The sequence below is a fragment of the Protomyctophum bolini genome (genome assembly GCF_963924005.1).
Source record: "Protomyctophum bolini genome assembly, chromosome: 21".
Classification (NCBI taxonomy): domain Eukaryota; kingdom Metazoa; phylum Chordata; class Actinopteri; order Myctophiformes; family Myctophidae; genus Protomyctophum; species Protomyctophum bolini.
In genome coordinates this window covers 19,155,304-19,179,011 of record NC_137882.1, presented here as the reverse complement: position 1 = coordinate 19,179,011, position 23,708 = coordinate 19,155,304, and the positions used below count along the sequence as shown (strand labels likewise).

At 46.4% G+C, this 23,708-nt stretch overlaps 1 protein-coding gene across 1 annotated transcript in view; it reads right to left on the bottom strand.

Annotated features, from left to right (window-relative positions):
- Window positions 1-206: 206 nt before the first annotated feature.
- The window catches only part of odad2 (outer dynein arm docking complex subunit 2), a gene marked incomplete at its 5' end in the record, with an annotated part of 82,510 nt that continues 59,008 nt past the window's right edge, over window positions 207-23,708 (bottom strand). The window contains 5 exons of the mRNA XM_080793777.1: window positions 207-3,851; window positions 4,109-4,142; window positions 16,499-16,933; window positions 20,260-20,413; window positions 22,912-23,071. Of these exons, the coding sequence (XP_080649903.1) occupies window positions 3,653-3,851; window positions 4,109-4,142; window positions 16,499-16,933; window positions 20,260-20,413; window positions 22,912-23,071 (982 nt within the window). The 3' untranslated portion in view covers window positions 207-3,652. The remainder of the gene's footprint in view (window positions 3,852-4,108; window positions 4,143-16,498; window positions 16,934-20,259; window positions 20,414-22,911; window positions 23,072-23,708) is intronic.

Below are 23,708 nucleotides of genomic sequence, written 5' to 3'. Positions count from 1 at the left end.
CAACACTCCATGCATTGTTGACACTACACTCTTCCTGGTCTACGTGAGCTGAAGTTAGACCCCCTTTTTTTTGGTCAATATACATAATTATCAACTTACTTTTGTAAAAAAAAAAAGGTTTAGGGAGAATTCCCCTTGAAGTCAACAAACCCTTAAATAGGTTAAGTCTATTGTAAGAAAAAATAAACTAATCAAATGCATTCATTCAAAGGTTTATTCATTGTTTTGAGGAAGTAGCAATGTTTAAAAAAAACAAATGAAATCAGACAATATAATGAGATATGCATTTGGTCATTGGATAAAAATCCAGTCTCTATAAAAAAAAAAAGGTCTCAATTCATATAACTTAATAAACAATAATCAAAAAAACTAGTCACCGCGTTTTGTCTTTTACACTCCACAATAATTTATAATTTCATAACGTGTCAAAAAAAGTAATTTGCTTTCCGTGTGAAAGCAGGGTTTGTGCTGACAAATGTATACAGTGCCTACATTTTGGCAGCAGAAACCCAGTTCTTCTATCAGTGTGGTATTTGTCCATGGACTGGCTCTGGAACAAACGCTGCAGGTAGGAACAACAATGGAAGCTCTGTGATTTTGAAGCTTTCTTCACCATGTTCCCGTCTCTCGTTCTCCTTCTTTCCTCTCGGCAAACCGGGTTCCGTGTGAGGTGTGAGGGCTCAAAGTGGTCCAGGGGTTCAGGACGGCTATTAGAAACACGAGGAGCACGTTTTAGCCTACCCTGCAGCTAGCCAGCCTGGATAATGTGTATAAAAAACACATGTGGAGCCCACCGCCCACTGCCCACCCCCTCATACCCACCCCCGCATAAGCAAATAGCGCCTGGGGATTGGCTAGTGCGATTTATTTTATTATGCTTCCATAGGCACGCTAACAGGAATAATATAGGGGTTTCCTTCTTTTTTTTCTCCTTTTAGGTTCACCTTTTGTAAAAAAAATCAACAAATTGTGTTTTAAAGCCCCCCTCTTCTGTCCTACACATTTTCAAGAGGCCGTGTGTAAGTGCAGCTTTTTTTAGTTTTTGTTGTTTCGTTTTTTCTTACAGTTTGCAAATTCAGGACACACAAAAAGAAAATAATCCAACACAGATCAAAAAGTCACTGTGCAGCTTGCCTCCATAAGTCCTTGACCACAAGCACATTCTGGGTTGTCAAACATACAGGCAAAACTGGTCGTTGAGCAAAGCGCGTACATTTTGACACGCACAAACAGTACCTTGAAGATATTCATACAGAGACAGCCAACTTCGGTTATTCCCAAGAGTCCAAGTTGATTTCTCTCAGTTGTGTACTTGGCATAGGACGCTACAATGTAAATAACATATGCGCTGTACATACTTTATAGGCGTTCAAAGGAAGATTTCTTTCCATTGGATCACCAAGAGTTCTTAATGCGGTGCAGTTAAGTAAAACCAAGTACAAACTCTGATTAAAAAACGGAATGACCGCACATATACAAACTGACAATAACAAACACTTTGAAACACTTGCTGGCCGACAGAGAGATAATACTGAAAGGCAATTTCGGAATAACAGAAAAAAATAAAGGAAAAGGAAAATAAAGTTAGGAGAGAAAGTCAAACTTTTAAGTCTGTCCTCTGCAGGCTTCTTGTAAACAACAATTTGAATGTAATTCTAAACAGCTGAGAAGCGAGAGGATCAAAGGAGCGGGTTGGTGAGCTGGTATAGTGGCGTGGCTGTCTTCAATGCACCACCTTGTTCTGAGTGCAAACACAAGCTGTCCACGTAACATAACACTGATAAGGCAAACAGAACAACATCCCTTTTACTGTTAGACACGACCTTGTGTTTAACCACTTTAACCCTGGTGACCCTATTATTTTGGGCATGTCAGTGTATAGGCCGAAACTGTTTCAAAAATCTTCAAAAATATCACATCTACAACTACAAGCTCACAACACGTTGTGAGCTTTGTAGATCGACTACTTTCACTATTTGCCGCACAACAAAGGCATAGGGGCTGAAGTGGTTACACGAAATACCTTACACAACCTTAAAGTGTGTGTGTGTGTGTGTGTGTGTGCGCGCGTCCGTGCGTGCGTGTGTGTGACTTCACCTTCAATCGGGTCCCAGCTGAGCAGCTGAGGTGAAGTTCACTGCCTAAAAGCACCGATAAGGAGTTCTTTCCTGGAAAAAGATCGAAATCTTTAGGCCGTGGCAAGGAAAAGTCTGTTGGAGCCAAGCTGAGAAGCGCTGGCTGCTTATCGATCCACTGCTCACATTAACGCCAACGCTGGTCCCGGACTGAACTCGTCACGTGTGGGTTCACCGTTATTGTTGGCTAGACGGCAGTGTGCGTCCGACTGAGACATAACACTGTTCAATTTACAGTCAAAATGAAGACGTCAGACAAAACACAGCGCAATGCCATCAGGGAAAATATTGCTGGGCATGTGTGTGTGTATGTGTGTGTGTGTGTGTGTGTGTGTGTGTGTGTGTGTGTAAGCTATTAGAGTTCATTCGTGGCGCAGACGGTGAGCTCTTTCTCTTGGTAAGGCACACGATGCATGGGGGAGTTCTCTCATAGTTTTTCCTGAATCACGCCCAGGACTCTCTGTTTGTAGCCTTTTAGTTAAACAATCCTTCACAAATTCCAAAGAGGCACGATAGTATATCTGTACTTTGCATTAACTTCAGTACGTGTGTGTGTGTGTGTGTGTGTGTGTGTGTGTGTGGTTCGTTTGAAAAAGCAAGGCACTTTGGCAAAAATAAAGATTTCGTTGAATATATACGTACGTGTATATATATGTTATGTCGTCAATGTCGGGCAGAAACCTCTTATCTCAACATTCAAACTTTTTGCAATTTTCGTAAACGAACGCCCTATTTGATACATACTACCATGTCACACAAAAGAAGCAAAAGTAGAAGATCTGCTACTTTTGCCGTTTTTGAATTTGAATCCTGAAAAGTAACCGCTTTGGACATATGAGGTTTCCACCCGACCAAGACGATACATATAAATATAACATATATATGGTGTATACTGTACAATTAAAAAAAAAGTCAATAAGAAACAAATCAGTCATCAAAATAATTTAACATTACAAAAGTGTCTCGTTCGGGCAATACTGCAGCGAAGCGGTCATCAACATTTGACTGCTATGTGTGCAGGCCAACAAGTCAAGAAAAAAAAATTATATATAGGATGCTCAAGTACTCTTTCGCACTCAGACACAGATTAAAAAAATAAAAACGAAAGAAAGTTCACTTTCTGTTCCACTATTCCTCTCAACGTTTTCGTCCGCCCCTCCCCCCCCAAAGAAATGTCAGTCTCCCAGGGACACAAACCACTCTCGGACACAAACTGGACTGTTTGTGTCTTGTTAAGTTCTTTGTCGTTTGTTTGCATAGAGTGGGGGGTGGGGGGAGGATGGCATCATGGCAGCGAGGGGACTAAAGGCTCATTCATAGTCTGGACTTTCGGTGGTGAGGTGACCACCGCTCCGGTGGTGAGGTGACCACCGTAGCTGAAATAACATGGAGCGGTGGTGAGTAAAAAAAGAGAGAAGGGGCTGGGGGCGGTGGTTTGCTCTTCACCGCGGCTCCGTGACGTCATGTTGTAGTTCGGTGGTCACCTCACCACCGAAAACCCAGACTATGAATGAGCCTTAATACTTGTGCATCATCGGCACTTTGACAGTCTTAATCTCTGCTATATGGGACGACTTCTGTATGATGCAGCTGGTGGTGGTCCCGGAGGGGCTGTCCTTTCCCTGTGCCAAGTTGGTCAGGGCCATGGCGGCGTTGATCTCCCTCCAGTACGTCTCGTCCTTGCCCTTCACCTTCTGCATGCCGCCGACACTCACACTGATGATCACACGCACACACACGCACACACACACACACACACACACAGAACATTGAGTTAAGAGTATGTGGGATCTATAAATGTCTTCATACAACAAATGGTGAAAATAGCTACTCTAAACACGACACTGTCCACACAATGGATACATTATGAGCTTGCAGATCACACTTTATGTTTACTGTATGTAGTTAAGGAGTGCACTGCACGTTAAGGGGTGCATGGCATGTAGTAAAAAATAAAATCATGGAATACTCACTTGTCACATTTACTTGAACCATGGTCCCCGGTCTCTGAAGGCATGAGAGAGAGAGAGAGAGAGAGAGAGGTTAATTTTCCAAAGCTCTATGGGGTCAATGAGGATTAATTAAGACCTGTCACACTTTAAAGCTCCGGAGGGGTGTGTGTGTGTGTGTGTGTGTGTGTGTGTGTGTGTGTGTGTGTGTGTTTGCTCATGTCTGCATGAGAAATGGAGTATTTTTGTGTGTTCGTGTTTATGTGTGTGTGCGCGCATGTGTGCACGCACGCACATATTCCGCATATGGATAAATACTTGTGTGAGGTCTGAACACCCACTCCATAGCAAACATGTGCTGCTCTGCTTTCCCTCTTGATTCAGATGCTAGATAAATGGACACACTACTGTGAGAGGTCTTCAAGGAACAAGGTGACTAATCGTATCGAACTGAAAGATGTTTCATATGACTCATAAGCTCCATTCTCCAGTATTTTGTTCAAAAACAAATGGGGCCCCGGCCGACGTAATTGAGTTGTCCGGAGAACAAAAGTGAGTTGTCCGCAAAGAGAAGAAAAAAACAGCGAAGCGAGCACCAGAAAATTTGACGGGAGAAAGAAATGCACGGAGTGAGTCAGGCCGCAACAGAGTGATGTCTGCTGAGCTCTGCTCTCTTTCTGTTCAAATGGGAGCAAACCTCTACGCTGCTCACATGTAAAACATTAGAGAAGAATAGCAGTCATTAAACGATGAAACCGACTTCTCTTCAGGCCGACCGCAGTGTTTACCCACACTGTTTACTCCATGCTGTGGACCGAGCTCACGGGCAGACGGTAACAACAGTATGCGTGTGTGGGCGTGTTGCACAGCATTGTTTAGGACCTGTCTTGTGTCTCGGCTCCGACTCTAGGTGAGTTTTACTCCACAGTAAAGATGATGACACAAGCTTGGCAGCCCGCGAGGCATTAAAAGAGACCAGAGCATCTGGATTAGGCCATAAAGTCTCCAGGCACACCCTTTAAGTTAGCTAAACACACAGTCGAGGCCCCATATAAGCTTATAAGAAGGCAGCCTCAAGCAGGTATAGAGGACCCCGCGCCATTGAAAATTCCCGTTTTCCAAAAAAGCCACGAGTACACAGAGAATAATTCACGTCTGTGTTTACTGGTTTGTCCATGCAATAATGCAACCTGCCACTTCGTGCCCTTGAAGTGGCATCTGTTTTGCGGCCGGTCAGAAACACTGGACCTCCGGTGCCCTGATTGAAGCCAGGGTCCGATGCTTTCATATTGGGGCCGACTATCCCTCCCAGACGTCCCGCCACAGAAACACTGCCCCGTGGTGCACATCTCTGGGTACTCCAACTTCTCCTGCTCGGCTCGGCCCACACGACAGACATCCAATAAAAGCACACGTCTGAAGGTTTAACGGTTGGTTCTTTTAATGAGCTGCCGCTCGCAGCCGCCGCAACGCTGCCACTGATGGAGCTTATTTTTTTCTTCTTCCCCTTACCCACTAATGAAAATGAACTCGCCATGTTTGTCTTTAATTTCAACTGGAATTTAATTCCCACACTTGTTAGAAGTGATGGGTGGGGTTGGACAGGGACACGGCGGTGCACGTGAGGTAAAGTGCAGCTGCGGAAAAAAACCAACCCCCGTCACGGCTCTGCCTCCCCTGGGCTCCCAAAAGCCCGCCCTCCCCCATCCCTCCCTGCCCCCGGCCTCTCTCTCTCTGCGGACGACCCAGACGGACTTTGGCGCCACGCGTCATCGCCTCTCACCCATGTCCTGTTCCGGAAAAACCGCGATCCGGCACGTCCAGACGTTGTGCAAGGCGCAACAAGTAGGGTTAATTAATTCCCAACGCATCCCTGTTTTCCAAAAAAACGTTTGCATATACACCGCTGTGTGACCTCTGCTGACAGTACCTGGGCTCTGTGCGTGGCCCTGGGGCCAACGCGGAGCCTGATTATGATGCTTCCTGCTGCTTCCCATTTGCTCTCTAATCGCTGTATACTCCGCAGAGGGAGATGGACCTTGCTCTCCCCAATTAACTTCTTGCTCATCGTTCGCAGAAGGAAGCAAAAGTTAAGCAATTCTGTGCTTACTATATGAGCCTTCTCTCAAGGTTGTGTGTTTGAGCGTGCTCTGCTCACGTGTGTGTGTGTGTGTGTGTGTGTGTGTGTGTGTGTGTGTGTGTGTGTGTGTGTGTGTGTGTGTGTGTGTGAGTGTGATAGAAAAGTGAGCGATGAGGACGTGATAGCCGTGTAGAACAAACTGCCATGTTGAGATTTCAAGGTTCCGTTCCACCAAAGCATTCCAGCTGAATCACCACGCTCTCCTGTCTCTGCCTCCTCTCCCTTATCTTTCAGTTATCAAGGTTCTTATTTAGGAGTCCTTACCCCCTGTTCTTACCCTCCCCATCTCCTTATCGGCCCTGTCATCCCATCTCCCCTCCTCCCATTCACCTCTCCCATTGAGTGATTTGCCGTTAATACCGATGCGATTCAGGTACGCAAGACTGAGCGCTCTCATGCGGTGCGGCCAAAACAAATGCACTGTTTTCACTCTTTCCCCTTTTTACGAGGACGAAAACCGCGTCTGTTAAATGTTAGGACTAATCGTTTCTTCCTAATTGCAGCGCTTTCATGTGCTGTGTTGTTGTAAAGGTATATATTATTTCATTATTTGTCTGGATATTACAACAATGAGGAGGACAACACTGAGGATGATAATACTGCAGACATGTTCTTTGTTGTAGTCAGTGGTATAAAGTAGGCTACACATACTCAAGCATGGTAAATAAGTACAATTTTGAGGTATTTTTACTTTACTGGACTACTTCCAATACTTTCCTCCACTACATTTATTTGAAAACTTTAGTTTCCAGTTACTTTTAGCTCTTTTGTATTATTACAAAAGATACAGTACATGCATTAACCACATTAAGCACTTTTACTTGTAACAAAGTAACTACCGGTAGGCTATTTCTACACTGTGGTATCAATAAGTCCTTACTGGTTGTAAGTCTTGTGAGGTAACGACAAGTGAGAGTGTAGCATCTGTAATGATAGCGTTTCCACCCACAGTTCCAGTGTTGCCAGCATTTCGCTGCAGCCACCGTCCAGATGCTCCATTCAGGCCCATAAAAACTGAGTTTGTGTGAGGGCTCCTGCAGGTGGAGGGGAGGCATGCCCCCCCCCCCCCCCCCCCCCCAGTTCTGTCATGGCCAGAAATGCCCCCCCCCACCCCGCTCTAGGGAACGGTGGACCCCATGATCTGGAATCGAACCACCGCACGCAAGAAAAACCCTTATTTCCAAAGCCGTGTGCCTAAAACATCTAAAACTCAGATTTTCTAAAACAAGGACCATGCCAAAGTAACTATAAATCATCGATAAATCATAGTGGGGCCTTTTATTATTTTCTCGTTCGTTTTTTCCCCCCTTTGCTTTTAATTTTTTTTGTCTTTACTACTTTTTGCTACTGAAAGTCAGTCAATTTCGCTGTTTGCCTTCGGGCTCCACTGACAGTGGGTTTTCATGGACCGCCAAAGGGGAAAGCTAAGAAGTCTGATGGTTTCTGGCGTCGCGTTGAAAGGCCGAAAATACTAGCTCACTTAACGTCACCGCGGGGTGATGGGGAGGCAAGTGAACGCAGAAATGATGAGAGCAAGAGAGAGAAAAAGAAAAAAAAACACATGCAAAAACACCACATGGGGAAAAACAAGGCAAAACAAGCAGGAGCTGACAAATGAGACAGGGGAATTGGGTACACCTGCTCAAGAGTGGGACGTGGAGAGAGAGGAGATGAGTGACTGACTATCATTATTACCATCTGGAGCTGTTGCTAGCAACACACAACAATAAACACGGCAGGCCCTGTTGCACAAACCAAAGGCTGGGCCGAATTAAGAGGCAAATAAACACACACACACACACACACACACACACACACACACACACACACACACACACACACACACACACACACACACACCTGCATAGACAGACACACACTGCACACGTACCCATGGAGTAAAGGGAATGAGCTAAGCCTATTTCCTCACTTAACTCCTGAAGCCAAAAATAATTCAACATGGCAGATGTGACAAGTTGCTCGTCAGTGAATCCTGCGGTGATGATAAGACGACGCAGGTACACCGGCCAATCGGGACGAGGATATGGCGGCGTCACCGTAACGACAAGTGACCCTTGAGTCATTCGGGCCGATGACTCAAGGGGTTTACAGTCAGCCACATATGAGTCAAAACGCTGCGTCAGACCATAAAACCCTTTACGCGCGGGATAATTCAAAGATCCAGCAAAACGTATATTATGACACATAGCTTACATTATACACTCGTGACAAAACAGCTCAATGGGCAGATATAAAGTTGGACAGGTTACAGCTTACTTTCTGCCAAGGCGTCTTTGGTTTCAGCGATCAGGAAATGACTAATTCCTCCAACCACCATATATTACGATGTCTACTGATGCTATCTTTCATTTGAAACCAGCCCTGACACAGAACTATCACTTGCGGACTCTTGGTCTTGGCTTTGCCTGCGACTCCTATTTTTCACATTATTTTTTTAATTTAACGACCTGTGCTTTTTATAATGGCAAGGGGAGTCTGTGAATGAAGTTAAGAGATGCCTTGGCACACTCCGAGCTCCCACTCTGCCAACCCCAGCTTTAGACCGCCCCTCCCAGACGTTTCAAGTCTACTTTCTGTCTCGCTTGACTTTCTCCGACACACACACACACACACACACACACACACACACACACACTCTCTCTCTCTCTCTCTCTCTCTCTCACTCTATGGGTGGTGAGAGAGAGAGTTAAGACTCTGGGTCCTTAGAAGACCCAAACTGACATTCCTACGTCAACACTGTCAAAGACGTCACAGACCTGTCTGTTCAGTGACAAGTATGTGTCATCGCTTCGGATCGGAAAATAAAGAGACGGAATGGATAATGAACTTCAATGCTGTGTGGAAGTGTACACACAATGTGCAAGCACACACACACACACACACACACACACACACACACACACACACACACACACCTCCTTGCCATTATAAAAAGCACAGGTCGTTAAATTAAAAAGAATAACGTGAAAAATAAGAGTCGCAGGCAAAGCCAAGACCAAGAGTGCAAGTGATAGTTCTGTGTCAGGGCTGGTTTCAACTCTCACACACACACACACACACACACACACACACACACACACAGAAGCATTGTACCATTGCTTCTCCCCCTCCCAAATTCACACCATTTGTTCTTTCCGGGCCGTCTGCTGGGCAGATGACGCGGTGGCGTGTCTGCACCACAGCCTACTGGGTGAGGAAAGATAATAAGGATCCAGAAACGAGGATCACGTTTGGCATCCCGAGGGAGATGAAGAAATAATAACAGCGCTTCAGACCGTTTAAACATGGCCAGGGCCGCTGTGTTTACGAGTGGCTGTAAACACACGCTAATCAGGGACCCCGTAAATCACCCCGAAATGAGAGGAGCTTCTCGTGTAGAAAGCATAAATAATGCTGTTAAGAGGGCTGAGACTCATCTGCTCTTTCTAAGCGTGCATCTGTGCATCACAGGGCGAGAGAGAGAGAGAGAGAGAGAGAGAGAGAGAGAGAAGGAAATATCTTCGGCAAGTCATTTTGGATGTCGACGAATCAGGGGCCTTGGTTTGAGTTTGGCGTGACAAAGCTTTAAACATGTCCTCCGCAGATGGTTGGCATGGAGACGTAAAGAAGAGCGACTGAAAGAGAGGAACGTGAAAAGAGCACACAGAGGACGAGATGGATGGAAAGGACAAACGAGAGAGACAGATACAACGAGACGGAGAGACAAACAAGAGACAAAGAGGGAGACAAGAGTCACGGTTTCAAGAGTGAGACTAATTTGTAATTAGTATCTGAGATCAGTGAACGTATTCCAAGGCAATCTCATGGCTGTGTGTCACATTATACTCTGACGTCTGGCGAGGTGGACTTCACAGTGACCCGAGGCTAACCTATTCCATCACATGCCGGCTTGTCTCCCTGTTGTCCCTGCTTTGACACAAGTACAAGAACAAGAAAAAGGTTAACAAGAAGAAAAACGCTCCATTGCCATTTCCTAGTGGATTTCCAGAAGGCCGATGATGGCCATCGTTTCGTGTCAGTCTTATATGCAAGAGCACGCATTAGAATGAAAGTGCAAACCTTGGGTAAACATAATTTGGACCAAAAATATCCCTTTTCAGGCTTTGGAGGCCAAATAACATGTTTGTGCTGCACTGCATCATTATGTTGGTAGGTTGAATCACCCTCTCCCACACATGGTGGCGGTTCTGTGTGTGCGTGTGTGTGAGAGAGAGTGTGTGTGTGAGCGCGCGTGTGTGAGCGAGGCACTTGACCGCCTTTGCTAGGTCACACCTCTGGTCTCTCATTAAACCTCTCTCGCTGTGTGCACCCGCCCTCCTTTATCCCGTGGGAACACAATGGCAGCCCATTGTTCTAGACGCGGCTTGACTTTTTAAAATGGAAACCATTTGTGTTTTATGTAGTGCGTGCCCGAGCGAGCGCCTCGGTTTCCGTTACTGGCCTAGGCAGGACAGCTGTGTTTTCTGAATCTGATGAGCTGATTGTCTCGTGCGTGTGTGTGTGTGTGTGTGTGTGTGTGTGTGTGTGTGTGTGTGTGTGTGTGTGTGTGCGCACGCGTGCCTGTGAAAGAAAACCCGGTCTGCCGACGATTTTAAAACGATCAGGTTGAGAACGAGCCTCGCTCATTATTCTGCACTCATCCCCATTCTATGTTAGGCAGCTGTTTTGTAAACAGCGTCTGAGCCGATGTTAACACTCCACAGAGTCACGGTTTGAATGAACACCCTCTGCTTCTCCATTTGACCTCACACAGCCAGCCTCTGTTTTTAGTGGTCACACTCACAGGCCACGGAACCGTCCTATCTTTGAATGGGAATACCCTGCAGCCATCGGGGTTGTCTGCCCTGTCTCTCATGCAGCGTCTCTCACATCCCACCTTTTCCATTCGCATGAAGCATCACCACAGTGTGTGATTGCCAGGATTATTATACTTCACTTCTGCCAACTTCCAAGCCGTTCCCACCATGGTACCAGCAGCCACACCCAAAGAGACACATACATACAAGCGTCCTGGATTATCATCACGGCGGACTCTGCTTCACTGAGACAGAGTGCAATAAGGAATAGAATGTAATACGTTTCACTAAATAAGGTGCCACACACACAAAGAAGTAGAGTCCTAGGGTTCCCAAGGAGGCAAGAATCCAATGCAAAAAATACAATTGGGGAGGGAGACCACTGTATAATGCAAAAGAATAGATTAAATACCTCCAAACAGCTATTTTTACTACATTTGTTTAGGCAAACAAACAATTGGCTTTAACCGATGTTTCGACTTTCGGTGAGTGTGTGAAATCAGGTTGAATATATAGCGAAGTTGTCACATCTTAGTCACTTGAATAGACAGAGGCAGGGACACACATGCCGTACCTGATGTAAACACACACGTAGGAATTATAGTCATTTCTTCCAGCCATGATCTCTCGGTCTCTTACTCATTGTGACCAGCGTCTCTTTTCTTCTCTCAGCGGGCCCCCTCCACCACTACAGAAACACATCCCTTGATCTGGGATCGGGGCCCTACCTCCCTTCCCTCTCATCCCTTCCACACTGGTTCCTAAAGCCCAATCTGGGGCCCAGTGAGTCTTGGCCAGGACATTTCCCTTGGAACAACATCTCTCCCTTTTTCTCTGTCCCCCCCCTTCCCCTTTCCTATGAAGCTGTGGAAACAGAGGCCTGTGGCCAGTCGGGTCCAAACGCTGTGGATTCCTAGGGTGGAGGATTGAGGAGTCCTCATCCATCACTGTCCATGAGTAGCGCGTTGTCACCGAGTGGGCCCCAGTTAAGCATTGTCTTCCCACTGGGCTGTGGCCTTCCTACCGGCTACAGGAGTTACAGTAAATCAACCCTGTCCCTCGTCGGTCAGCCAGTCCAGTCCACGCTGTGACATCGAGTGTCTTAAATCAGAATGCTGGGTTCCAACCTCACCGCATGCACCGATGTATAAATCAGCCAGGAGGGTTTATCTCTCTGGAAATAGACAGCATCAACGCTATAGGAAATCTGTTTCAGTGTCAAGCCTAAAACAATATGGAAACAGCTCCCATAGTAATCTCTGAGTCACGACTGACCATCTACAGATCTCCCCTCTCTCCACCTGTCTAGGAGCCTTGGGTTGAAAACCACGGAGAGAAATTAGCTAAAGACAAGAAAAACAAACACTTGCAGTTTTCCGTTCTAAGATTACTTTTTTGGGTAAGAGACCGCTTTCCAATTACCGGGGATGACTCCTGAGCTCTCTTTAAGCGGGCCCGAATATTCTCCAGGATTCAATAGCTGTCTGGCACTCGCAGTGACCTAATTCAAAAGGCCCTTACGGTGCTCCACGGCCCCGTCAAACACTACTGGTTTCACTTATAGCATACGTCCTGAGTCGACACAACATATTTAATATAAATGTCCCCCACCGCACTAACAAGCTGAATGCTAAACAGTGGAGGTGAGCTCTGCTGCCTTGTGTGGCCTAGGTACTGCATATCTTATGTGGTGTGGTGGAACTGATGTGGAACACAGTGTTCGCAAAGACAAAAAAAAAAACCCTTAATTATGTGATTCTGGAGCTGAACAATATCACAGACACATAAACTGTATTTTAGCTCGGCTACAGCTGGAAGATATTTGAGGCAGTAATACATATTGAATAAACACTGCATGGTGAATAAACAGTAAGCGAGGGCCCCTTTCATCAGAGAGAAATAACTGTTCATTATCTTGGTTTACTAGATGCGTTTTCGAAAAAAGAAAGCCACATAAAAATCGAATCTTTGGAAAACTCGCTGGAACGCACCAGCTCGCCTCTCAAACGGTACTTTTAACTCATCAATTGTTTTGATGTGAAAGCCGAGTTCCATTTACGCGTGGATGCATAAGTCTTCGGAAAGTCTCTCCATAACTCATTTTGTTGAGGGCCCTCTGGACTCAGCGCAGCGCTGGACTCTGTCAAAGAGGGAACCTGAGAAAACGGGGGCCATACTGTCAGCCTTGTGTTAAACGTCTAAACCTGAGATCTCGCGCTCTCCGGTCCCCAAGAAACGTTTGGAATTATTTAGCGTATAATGATCTATATCATATCGGACGGGGTGAAATCTGGTACCGAGCAAGAAGAAAAACACTGGAGCCAGATTCCTGCCATTTAATATCCCATTAAAGGGTAATTTGGCATGAAACCCCTGGCATGTACGTTGGAATTCTACTGTTCCTTGTTTTCAATGAAATTCCCCACAGGGTTTTGACTCTAGTGCGAGTGTGTGAGTGTGTCTGTGGTTGTGAAAGGGCATGTCTCTACACACCAACCATGTGTAGTAGAGGTGTGTGTGTGTGTGTGTGTGTGTGTGTGTGTGTGTGTTTTACTTTCCACTGTGTGGACTGGGTAAATCTACACTCAGCATCTCCTGCCACGTCTGACTGCCCTCTGTAGTCAGAGATAACACTGGGCTCTGGCCGCTGCCAGAGCAGCCATCGCCAATTGTCCCATTAATGGACGCTTAGCCAATGGGCTGGCGGTCGTCAGGCACGCCACTCGTGCTTAAGCCAATCCAATCGCAAGCAAGAAAGATTTAGGGCTTATGGAAAAAAAAGAAAAGAACCCGCGAGACACTGTTCACACTCTTGTTATGTCCAGTCCACCCCCACCTCTGTCTGTCTGTCTGTGTCTTTCTCCCACTCACTCGCTCACCTTCCCACTCTCCTTCTCTCTCTCTTTTTCGTCCAACTCAGGCCTGAAATTTCAGACACTGTAATTGTAAAAAGGCTGAGGAATTTGTGCACTACAAAAATATCTGGAATGTACAGACAGGAGAGTGAAACGGAGGAGGAAATGATGCAAAGCCCTGAGCTTAAAAAGTCCTGTTGTGATTTTTTCTCCGTCCTGACATGACGACTTCCTCTCCGTCCTCTACCTCAATGAGTTGATTCAAAAAAGTCATTTTCTACTTTTATTTTATCTCCAAGATTGGGGGGGGGGGTCCTCGGCAGGTGTTCATGTGAGCACCTGGTGTCGACACCTCGAGATAACTTTCTGCACAGACAAGTTGTTCCGATGCCAATACTGTCTAAAATGCTGGTATCCGTATCAGCAAGTATGCCATAATTCATTCTGATGCAACGCAATGTATCACGATATTGAATTTACAGTAATATTTTGCTCGCTTCAGTTGATGCTTTATACTTCAGTTTGAACTGCTTTATACTCTTACTGTACTATACTGTACTGTACTACACTACACTTAGCCTGCAGCAGTAGTTTATTAAAACATTTCGGTCTAAACGACCTTCATCAGGATCCAGACGAAGGTCTGTAAGGGTCCATTTGAAACCCCCTCAAAGAATCCAGATTGTCCCTGGACCCTACTTTGCGAACCAATGTCCTAGATTTGTTTAAATTTCACGGTGGTATTGGATCAGTAGGCTACACGCAAGTAAACGGAACCGGTATCGAGAAGGAAAAAATGGTATCGGTACATCTCTGCACCAGAGCTCCAAGAAATCTAAGAGTAGGGGCTGACAGTGCCAAGAAATTAGATTAGACATAGAGACTCGTATTCAACTGGATAGAGAAAGAGCTTTAAGCCTCTCTATTTTTCTAAATCTCTCTATTTCTGTCTCTCCCTCCCTCCCTCCCTCAGCCAGGCCCCGACAGGTGTGGCGGGGGAGAGACGTTAATCCCGGGCCACGGAGGAGAGGGTTTTAAAGATTTTCGATCGTGAGGATGATTGTAAACAGTCACGATCGGCCAGTGCGCTTGTGAAAACACCTCTCCCTCATCTTCTCACATAATTTAAAACACATTTGTCTGTAAGCAGAATTTTGAATGAACCAATAATACGAAAAAAATAAAGAAAAGAAAAACGTTCTATAGTCTTGCCCTATGATGAAAAACTTCTATCACTCCACCACCTCGCTCTCATAAAACCTCCTCGTCGGCCCCCCCAGGCACTTCTATATGTGCTAGACAGACGAAAAGAGTGAAAACATTACAACCAGTTATGAAGTCCCGCTGAACAAAGGCGTAGTGTTCGTATCCTAGGAAGGACTCTCACAGCAAGCACGGAGAGATTAGACCCCCCCCCCCACCCCCCCACCTCCCTACGATTTGGTCGCAGCACCTGCACGTTGCGTATGAAATGGCACGCATTACAACAGCAACGAGTCCTGGCCAGAGGCAATAAAAACGGGTGAGGACAAGGTAATCCAGGCAGGGGAAACTAGAGAATTCAACTTGTTTTCCATGAGATTTCCAGCAGGGTTCCGACCGGCAGTATGGGAGATTGGGCAACATTAGTGTTGCACGTCGTATCTAGAAGACTGGATGATACTTACAGTATTTAATAGAGATTTATTTCCTTGCCTTTTGTTTACTATTTAGAATTCAAGTACAACTCACTTTGACTTTGCCTGCCTGAGGTACGAAGAATAGAAATTTCTTATCTAAGAACACAACATTCTTGACTCGTTACACTGCCTAGTTGCTTAGACTACATTTTTCTTATTTGAGGGTCATTTGGGCTGCAATAAGATACATGCATCAGATATGCAGTTCATATCAGCAAACACACATGTGTGCTAGTGCGTGCGTGTGTATGCGCAGTTTGCGCACGCATGCACGCGCACCACACACACACACACACACACACACACACACACACACACACACACACACACACACACAAGTCTCAGTTAGACCTCATGGCAGGATCAAAGGCATGCCAAACAGTAGTCAAAGAGAGAGCATGTTACACATGGCCTTGTTGTGTCTGGCCGGTTAAACCCTGGATAGACTGGAGGGAATTCCTCTCTGTGCTTGATTGAGCGAGATGAACCGTGTGTGTGTGTGTGTGTGTGTGTGTGTGTGTGTGTGTGTGTGTGTGTGTGTGTTGGATATAGGGAGGGAGAGAGTGTGTTTGTGTGTGTGCACACAGGGGTCTTAAATCTAATATAAGAGTCTTTGTAAGGACTGAGGCCCCTTCATATTGAATCTCTGTTTCAGGAGAGAGTATCACATTGACCTGCAAACATGCTGGATGAGGTGCAAGGGAGGGGATCAACCAGACAGCAACAGTGGAACACACAGACAGATGACGGGGCCAGATGCAGGAATTAAAACAAAATGTGCAGATGGAAGGGTGTGTGTGTGTGTGTGTGTGGGGGGGGGGGGGGACAGAGAGAGAGAGAGAGAGAGAGAGAGAGAAAGAGAGAGGCAGTGCAAGTGTGACTTTTAAAGGGAAAGAATGTGAGACATGTGGCTCGGGGCTTACCGGTGCGGTAAACAAAGTTCCCCTCGGCCTCGGAGGACGAGGGCGAGAGCAGCTCGTCGTCGTACTCGTTGGAGCTGAACGAGCCCGAGTGGTTCCTCTTGCGGGCGTCCATGACGGCGTTGGCGACCATCACGTGGCGCAGCGAGTCGTTCAGGTAGCGGTGCAGCAAGCTGCTCTTGTACTTGGGCGGAGACACGTAGTCCTCGGCCAACGAGGCGGCCTCGGCGGCCGACCGAAGGCCGGCCGGCATCCCGATGCCCATGCCCATCCCCATGCCCATCCCCATGCCCATCCCCATCCCCATCCCCATGCCCATCCCCATGCCCATGGCCATGCCCACCATGGCGGAGCCTTCCTTCTTGATGACGCTCTGGTACATCATGGGCTTGCTGAATTCTCCCGGGCTGCTCTGGGTCCTCTGAGGGTTGTCGCCGTCTGCAGGTGCCCACCACGAACAGAAAAGAAAAGAAGAAAAGTTCAATAACGACAATGTAATATTTATATTCATGCAAGTCTACCCTAATTTGTTATAGCTGTACTTGTAGCCGTCTAGCTGGCAGGTTTTTTGCAGTGTAGAACTCTTCTTACACTAATCTAGAACAATCTCCCCATAAGGATTAATGTCAAAGTTGTAGGCGCTTGCCAGACTTAAATATTTCAACTGAATGGCAGGATAGGGAAGTTCCGGGCCCTCTGCCCTTCAGTTGGCGTCTCTGCCACAGCAGCAGGCCTGATGAGGACACATTACCAGACCAGAACGGATGGTAGGCCATTTCCTCTCCATCAAAAGCACATTGCCCCCTGCCTCCTTCCTTCTGCAGAAATGAAACATTTCCAGGGAGCTCTCTACGAGGCCGGAGAGATTGAATTAAAACATTGGCCCCTACCTGATGAAAGAAACTGGGGGAAAGATAAAACATGGTGCTGAAAAACCAGATATCCTCCGAGAGGAGGGAAATCAGGGGGAACTTCATTGTAGATACTGTCCCAGCCAAGACTGTAATTGGGTAATTTGGGCAGGTTGGGCTTTTGATTCTGTCCCGGGCCAAATTATAATTATATAGTTTCCACATATCAGAACCACATGGATGTAGTTGCCGTCTGAGGTAGATATTCCTTTTAATGGATATCGCTTCTGGTGAAACCACAACTACCCCCCTCCCCGGTGACAGAGAATAAAGTCAATATGTCATTAAAATCCTTTGACAATGTTTTGCTTCATGTCTGTCATTGGGCATTACTGTATCCAGGTCTACACCCTCGCTCTGTAGGACGTATGCACATTTTAAGCCACAGTGACAGGTTGAACACAGGGACCTCCAGACACGCAAACGTGTCAAACGCCGCTGCACAAGCTAGCTGCCAACAACGAGTGATCAGATAGCTGTAGACAACCAGATATCTGCAGACAACAAGCTCGTTGCTGAAAACAAGCTAGTTACGGACAATGAGTAATCTCCCGCTAACATGCTAGCTGCTTCAAACAAGCTAGCTAAAGACAATGAGCAAGCTCCCGCCAACGTGCCAGCTGCAGACAACAAGCTAGCTAAAGACAATGAGCAAGCTCCAGCCAACGTGCCAGCTGCAGACAACAAGCTAGCTAAAGACAATGAGCAAGCTCCAGCCAACGTGCCAGCTGCAGACAACAAGCTAGCTGCATGACAACGAGCGAACTGTAGCCAACGAGTGAGCTGACGCCAACACGCAAGCTGCAAACGAGGTAGCTGCCGCCAACGAGCGAGCTGCAGACAAGATAGATGTCGACAATGAGTGCGGTGCATTGCAGGACCATTTCAGGACAATGAGAGGAAAGTTCACTGGGGTCATGCAGGTTTGGCCCTGTAAAGAGCTGTAAAGAGCTAAAGCATAGGCTTACAAACATAATGGAGGGTCTCCGGCGCAAAGGTCAGGACAGGGAGCAAGCTGCGGACGGCATCACGGCCACAATGTGACAGGGAGATGAGTCAGGGAGATATACTGCCTCCGGTGGTGTGGTGGATGGTGACGGACACAATGCAAGCACCATGCACACATTCTTCCACTGGCCACACTCCCTGTCTCTCCTCCTCAAAAACGTAATTAGGGAGCATTGAGTGACACCGCAGTGCTCTTCCTTCTTCTCGATCACTCTTTCTGTATCTCTCTATCTCTCACTGTTGTTGTGTGACTGAATATTTAATCTCCAGCCCATGTTAAGCTCAGATAGAGACAGAGTTAGAGATTGAAAGAGGGAGAGAGAGTGAGGAGACATAGTGAGACAGAGATAGAGATAGAGATAGAGATAGAGATAGAGATAGAGACAGAGAGAGAGAGAGAGAGAGAGAGAGAGAGAGGGGAAAAACTCCCTGAGAATTTGTTTGCGTGTTTGCAATAAATACACGGCTGACAGAGAGCCACTCATTTCCAATTGCAGGCTGAGAGACGGAGGTTGGCCCAGCGGGGTGTCTTAATGACAGCGTGTCACAGCCCATGGGCCTCTGTGTTCCTCAGCTGGGACACACACGCTCCATTTATAAACCCAGAGCGTGGCCCTGCATAGCTACAGCCTCCTTCGGAGGCACCACCGGATGCTAAGAATGGACAGAGTGTGAGATAAAGGGTGGACAGGCAGTTGGCCTGCTGTCAGTGACAACACTGGATAAGATGGGATCGCCAGAAATGTGTTGTAAGGAGTTTTTCAAGGTCATGATGCATGGATAGAAGTAGTCACAAGTTTGTGTCAGGGCGCCTGGCAGTCGGAACAGCGAAGCCATTCTCATCATTACTTTGACATAAAGGCATGCATGGGCAATCTACAGTATAAATGCACCATGTCTCCGTACGTCTCTAAGTGTGTACGGCTGTAATGCACGTAATTCGAGAACCGTTTGCCCCACCGACTTCAAATTCGACACACGCGTTCCACATCCCCACAGGGAGTGCAATGCCCGGTGGTGAGTCGGTCGGACCCACGGTTGTCCAGAACCGCCACAAAAGGCCTCTGCCCGGGCTCTGGACAGGGCCGCTGACATCAATGTGTCAGTAATGCATCAGGAGCAAACAAATCAGCGATCTCCATATATGGATATAAAAGGGACAAGAACTGCATGCTTGTTAAACTTTAACATTAACGAGAGCTGAGGCCAAACGGTGAAAAGATGGGAACAAGGCAAGAAGGGAGGCTATGGGAGACGGGAATTTGGATTTGACATTTGGCTTTCCACTGTGAATCGTCAACCCGGATCTACGCCAAATGCTGCCAATCAACCACTGTAAGAGAAGGAGAAAACAGTAAAGGTCCATGCAGACTGCTGCATGGGCCTGCGAAAAACGCAGAAAAGAAAATCTGAAAAAAATGCAGCAGTCTGCAAGGACCTTAAGGCTATGCAACTATAATTAACTGTTTAACGAATTCCCCTGGTAACCTAATAGGCTAATTGTTCATTTCTAATTTAAATGCATGCTTTACATGCCACAGCCTGGGGACCCAATATAGCGGATTTATAAGCACAAAATGTGTCACATTGTGCACGTGTAAATCTGCTATTTTCACTACTTCTTAAAAGCTTTGTTTACGCTCTTAAAAAGTAGGACATGAAAAAAAGGGATACCGGTATTTACTTCATACATCATCATCTCATTCTGGCCAATCACAATTTGCGTCCTCACTTTTCCGTCTTCAATTTTCTGCCCTCACTTTTATCTTCAATATTTACTTTTCTCAGCCAATCAAATCATCAAGTAATTACATTCATATCATATGCCATGATGCTGAGCCGTACCGTCTGAGCAGCTGTCGTCGCTGCTGATGCTCAGCCTCTCTGCGTTGCCCTGCACGTATTTGTTGTACAGCTTGATCCTCAGCGCCCAGCTCAGGTCAGGCTGCCTCACTGTGTTCTTCAACCGCCGCCGTGCATTGGCGAACCAGTTGGAGACCTGAGAGTGCGAGTGAGGGACAGAGAGGGAGAAATAGAAAGAGAGAGAAAGATATAGAAATAGAGAGAAAGAGATAGAAACAGAGTGAAAAAGAGAGAGAGAGAAATAGAAGTGAAGCAAGAGAGTGAAACGATAGACAGAAGCCGAGATAGACAGAAAGAGATATAGACAGAAATAGACGGGAATAGTAGAGATATATATAGAGATAGACAGAAAGAGAGAGAGAGATAGACAGAAATAGAGCGAGAGTTCAAATAGATAGAAATAGAGCGAGAGAGTGAGATAGAGACAGAGGGAGAGAGGCGGGGAAGAGAACACATAGCAAATACGGTCAGCTGTTACTGTTTTGATTCCAAACACCTCTACAGTACGTCCCATGACAAAACAAAGATGTCTGGTCCCAACCAAGAGACAGAGACAGAGAGGGTCACATTACAGAGACGCATAATACTGTACCCAACTCCCTGAATGCCAATGCTATAAAAACAATCCCAGACGTATTTTGTGGAAATGGTTCCTACTGTAGAGAGAGAGGGAGAAAGAGAGAGGATGGGGAGACAGGCAGAGAGAGAGAGACAGAGAGACACTCTCACACACACACACACACACACACACACACACAGAGGGAGAGAGGGGGAAACTGCGAGGCAGATAGGAAGACAGACAGAGAGAAAGACACTCATACACAACAGAGGGAGAAAAATAAAGAGTGGTGGGTGGGGGGGAAGAGACAGACAGAGATAGCATTGACCCAGTCTGCAACAAAGACATTCAGAAACATTTAACACCCCGCAAACCAGCCCGGCTGGATGGCCCGGCGAATGCAGCGTTTCATTAACTAATGTTCCGACCGAGACGTGTGTCCCCTTCCGTGCTTATTCTGGACACGGAGAGCCTCCCTCCAATAATACAGTTTTTTCCGCGCGCTGTCTTCAAGAGGCAATAAAAAGGACATTTGAGCTGGGGAAGGGACACCATTAGATGTTATACTAGAATAACTTTTCATGCTCAATAGACTTCAAGCAGCTTATGAAGGAAGAAGGGGGGGTGGGGGGGGGGGGGTTAAGGGTTAAGAGACGAGACGGGACACTCATGCTAGAGTACTTAATTCTTTCCCCCGTCCGTCCGTCCCATGCTCTCATTTCAATATTGTGTTTCTCATTAAGAAACAAGACAGTCCCACGTCCCCTTTGTCCCCAGGCCGGGGGCACACAGCTGCATGGCTGGGGCCGTTCCCCCACTAATGCATGTGGCTTGGATGGGAGCAGAGGCCGAGCCGGGACAGCGCGTGCTGCTAATGAGGGAGGGCAGGAGGAAAGATGGCAGTCAATGTGACTGAGGGAGACTGTAAGAGGGGGAGAGAGAGAGGAATAATGGCACACTTGCTCGAATGACGCCCGCAGATATCAAAAAAGATGACTTGGCGGGCCAAACCAGTCTGTTCTGCATGTCTGGCAGACAGGCCAGGGGCGTTACAGCGTGGCCTGGCGGTGGTGGTGTTTAGCGAGGGTGAAGCGGGCATGGCGCATACCTGTTAGCGCACATGATCAAGCACTTCCCATTTGTTGGGGAAAATGTGACGGAAGACGGGGTGCCTGTCTTGCATCGTCCCAGCTCCGTTTGAACTAAACCGTCCACTGAGCATGACCTTCGACACTGGTCTTTGCTGGTATTATGCTGATTAATTGGTGGTGATGTCTGAATTTAAGCATGCAGCGTGTGTGCGTGTGTGTGTGTGTGTGCGTGCGCGTGTGCGTGCGCACACACACACACACGCACACACACACACACACACACACACACACACACACACACACACAGGACAGCATCCCGGTGTCTAGTGTAAAGCATTCCTCCACACTGTGCTCACCCTCACCAAAACAAACGGCTTCATTAGGACCAAAATGAGAAGCAGATTATAGGCGCAGTGGCCTGAAATAGCAGCCAGAGCCATCTTGGCCATATCACTGACCTCGTCAGCCAGATGATACTGTTTGTATGCAGCAGCATGTGCCAGGCAGAACATAGATATGCGCGCGTGCTCGCGCTCACACTCACACAGTACACACACACTTTCTGTAGCTGTGAATGTCACTTGCTTAATCAGGTCATATTTTGCTCTTGTGCTTGTATAAGAAATATATTGTCCAAAATGCTTTAATGTCTAATAATTAAACATTAAACATATACGACACACACTACACTACTCTATTTTATGAATACTTAAAAATTACAACAAGCTGTAAATAATTATCTAAATACAATGCCTCAACTTCTCAGACTTGAGAAATGTACAAACAATTAAAGATGACATAAGTCAGGTCTAAAGAAAAATCACACCCGTGTGAACTGAGTGGTGCAACAACAGATCAGTGTCACAACAGATCATGGCTGAAGACAGAAGCCTGATTTATTCTTTGATAATGTTACATGATGGAGTCACACGTCGCTGACAGTCTACAAATCACAACACGAGCAAGTAAAACTGTGGGCATTACCTGGACCAGGGTCATTTGGGAGCCGAGGGCCAGCAGTATCTTCTCTGTCTTGGTGGGGTACGGGTTGTCTCTGTGCTTGTACAACCACTGTTTCAACGGCCGCGCCATGTCCTGCAGTGCCTGGCGCTTGTGTCGCACTTTCCCACTGTTTGGACGACCCCTGGAACAGAGGAACAGGTGTTTCAGGCAAAACAAACACTAAAACCCAGTTCATTTCATTGGGTAAATGTCAAATGAAATTCATATTCACTTCAAAGCAACTAAGGGGAGGCTGGAAAGTGTTGCTTTTTGACATATTCCCTGCCAGATAGACATAACGAATAGAATCAGGTCATTCATGAAACATAAAATGTAATGCCTTTATTACACGGTGTATGCACCTATAACATGTTGTAATGTGCTTACAACTCTCCGCCAGCTCTGCTGTTGCTCAATTGAAGTCTGAGATAAGCACAGCTACAAACTAATCAGCCTTTTATAATGTCAACCTTTTTGTGTAGGCTATTTTTTTTTTCTATAAATCTTGCGACCACAATTGTTAGCACCACTGCAGAGGCTATGATCTGCTTGCCAAATAAATATTTCAATCAAAGTCTGCTAAACATTGTATAAAGAAATGACATATTTAAGTTATATTTAAAGGCTGATAAGATCAGGTCATTTAATGAAGTAGCCTACTTTCAACATAACCAAGTTGTACAGAACCAAAGTGAAGTGGGATGTTTTCAGAATTCACCCGTCAAGCCAGGGTCATGATACAGTACGTTAAATTAACATTCTTACACCATACAATTTTC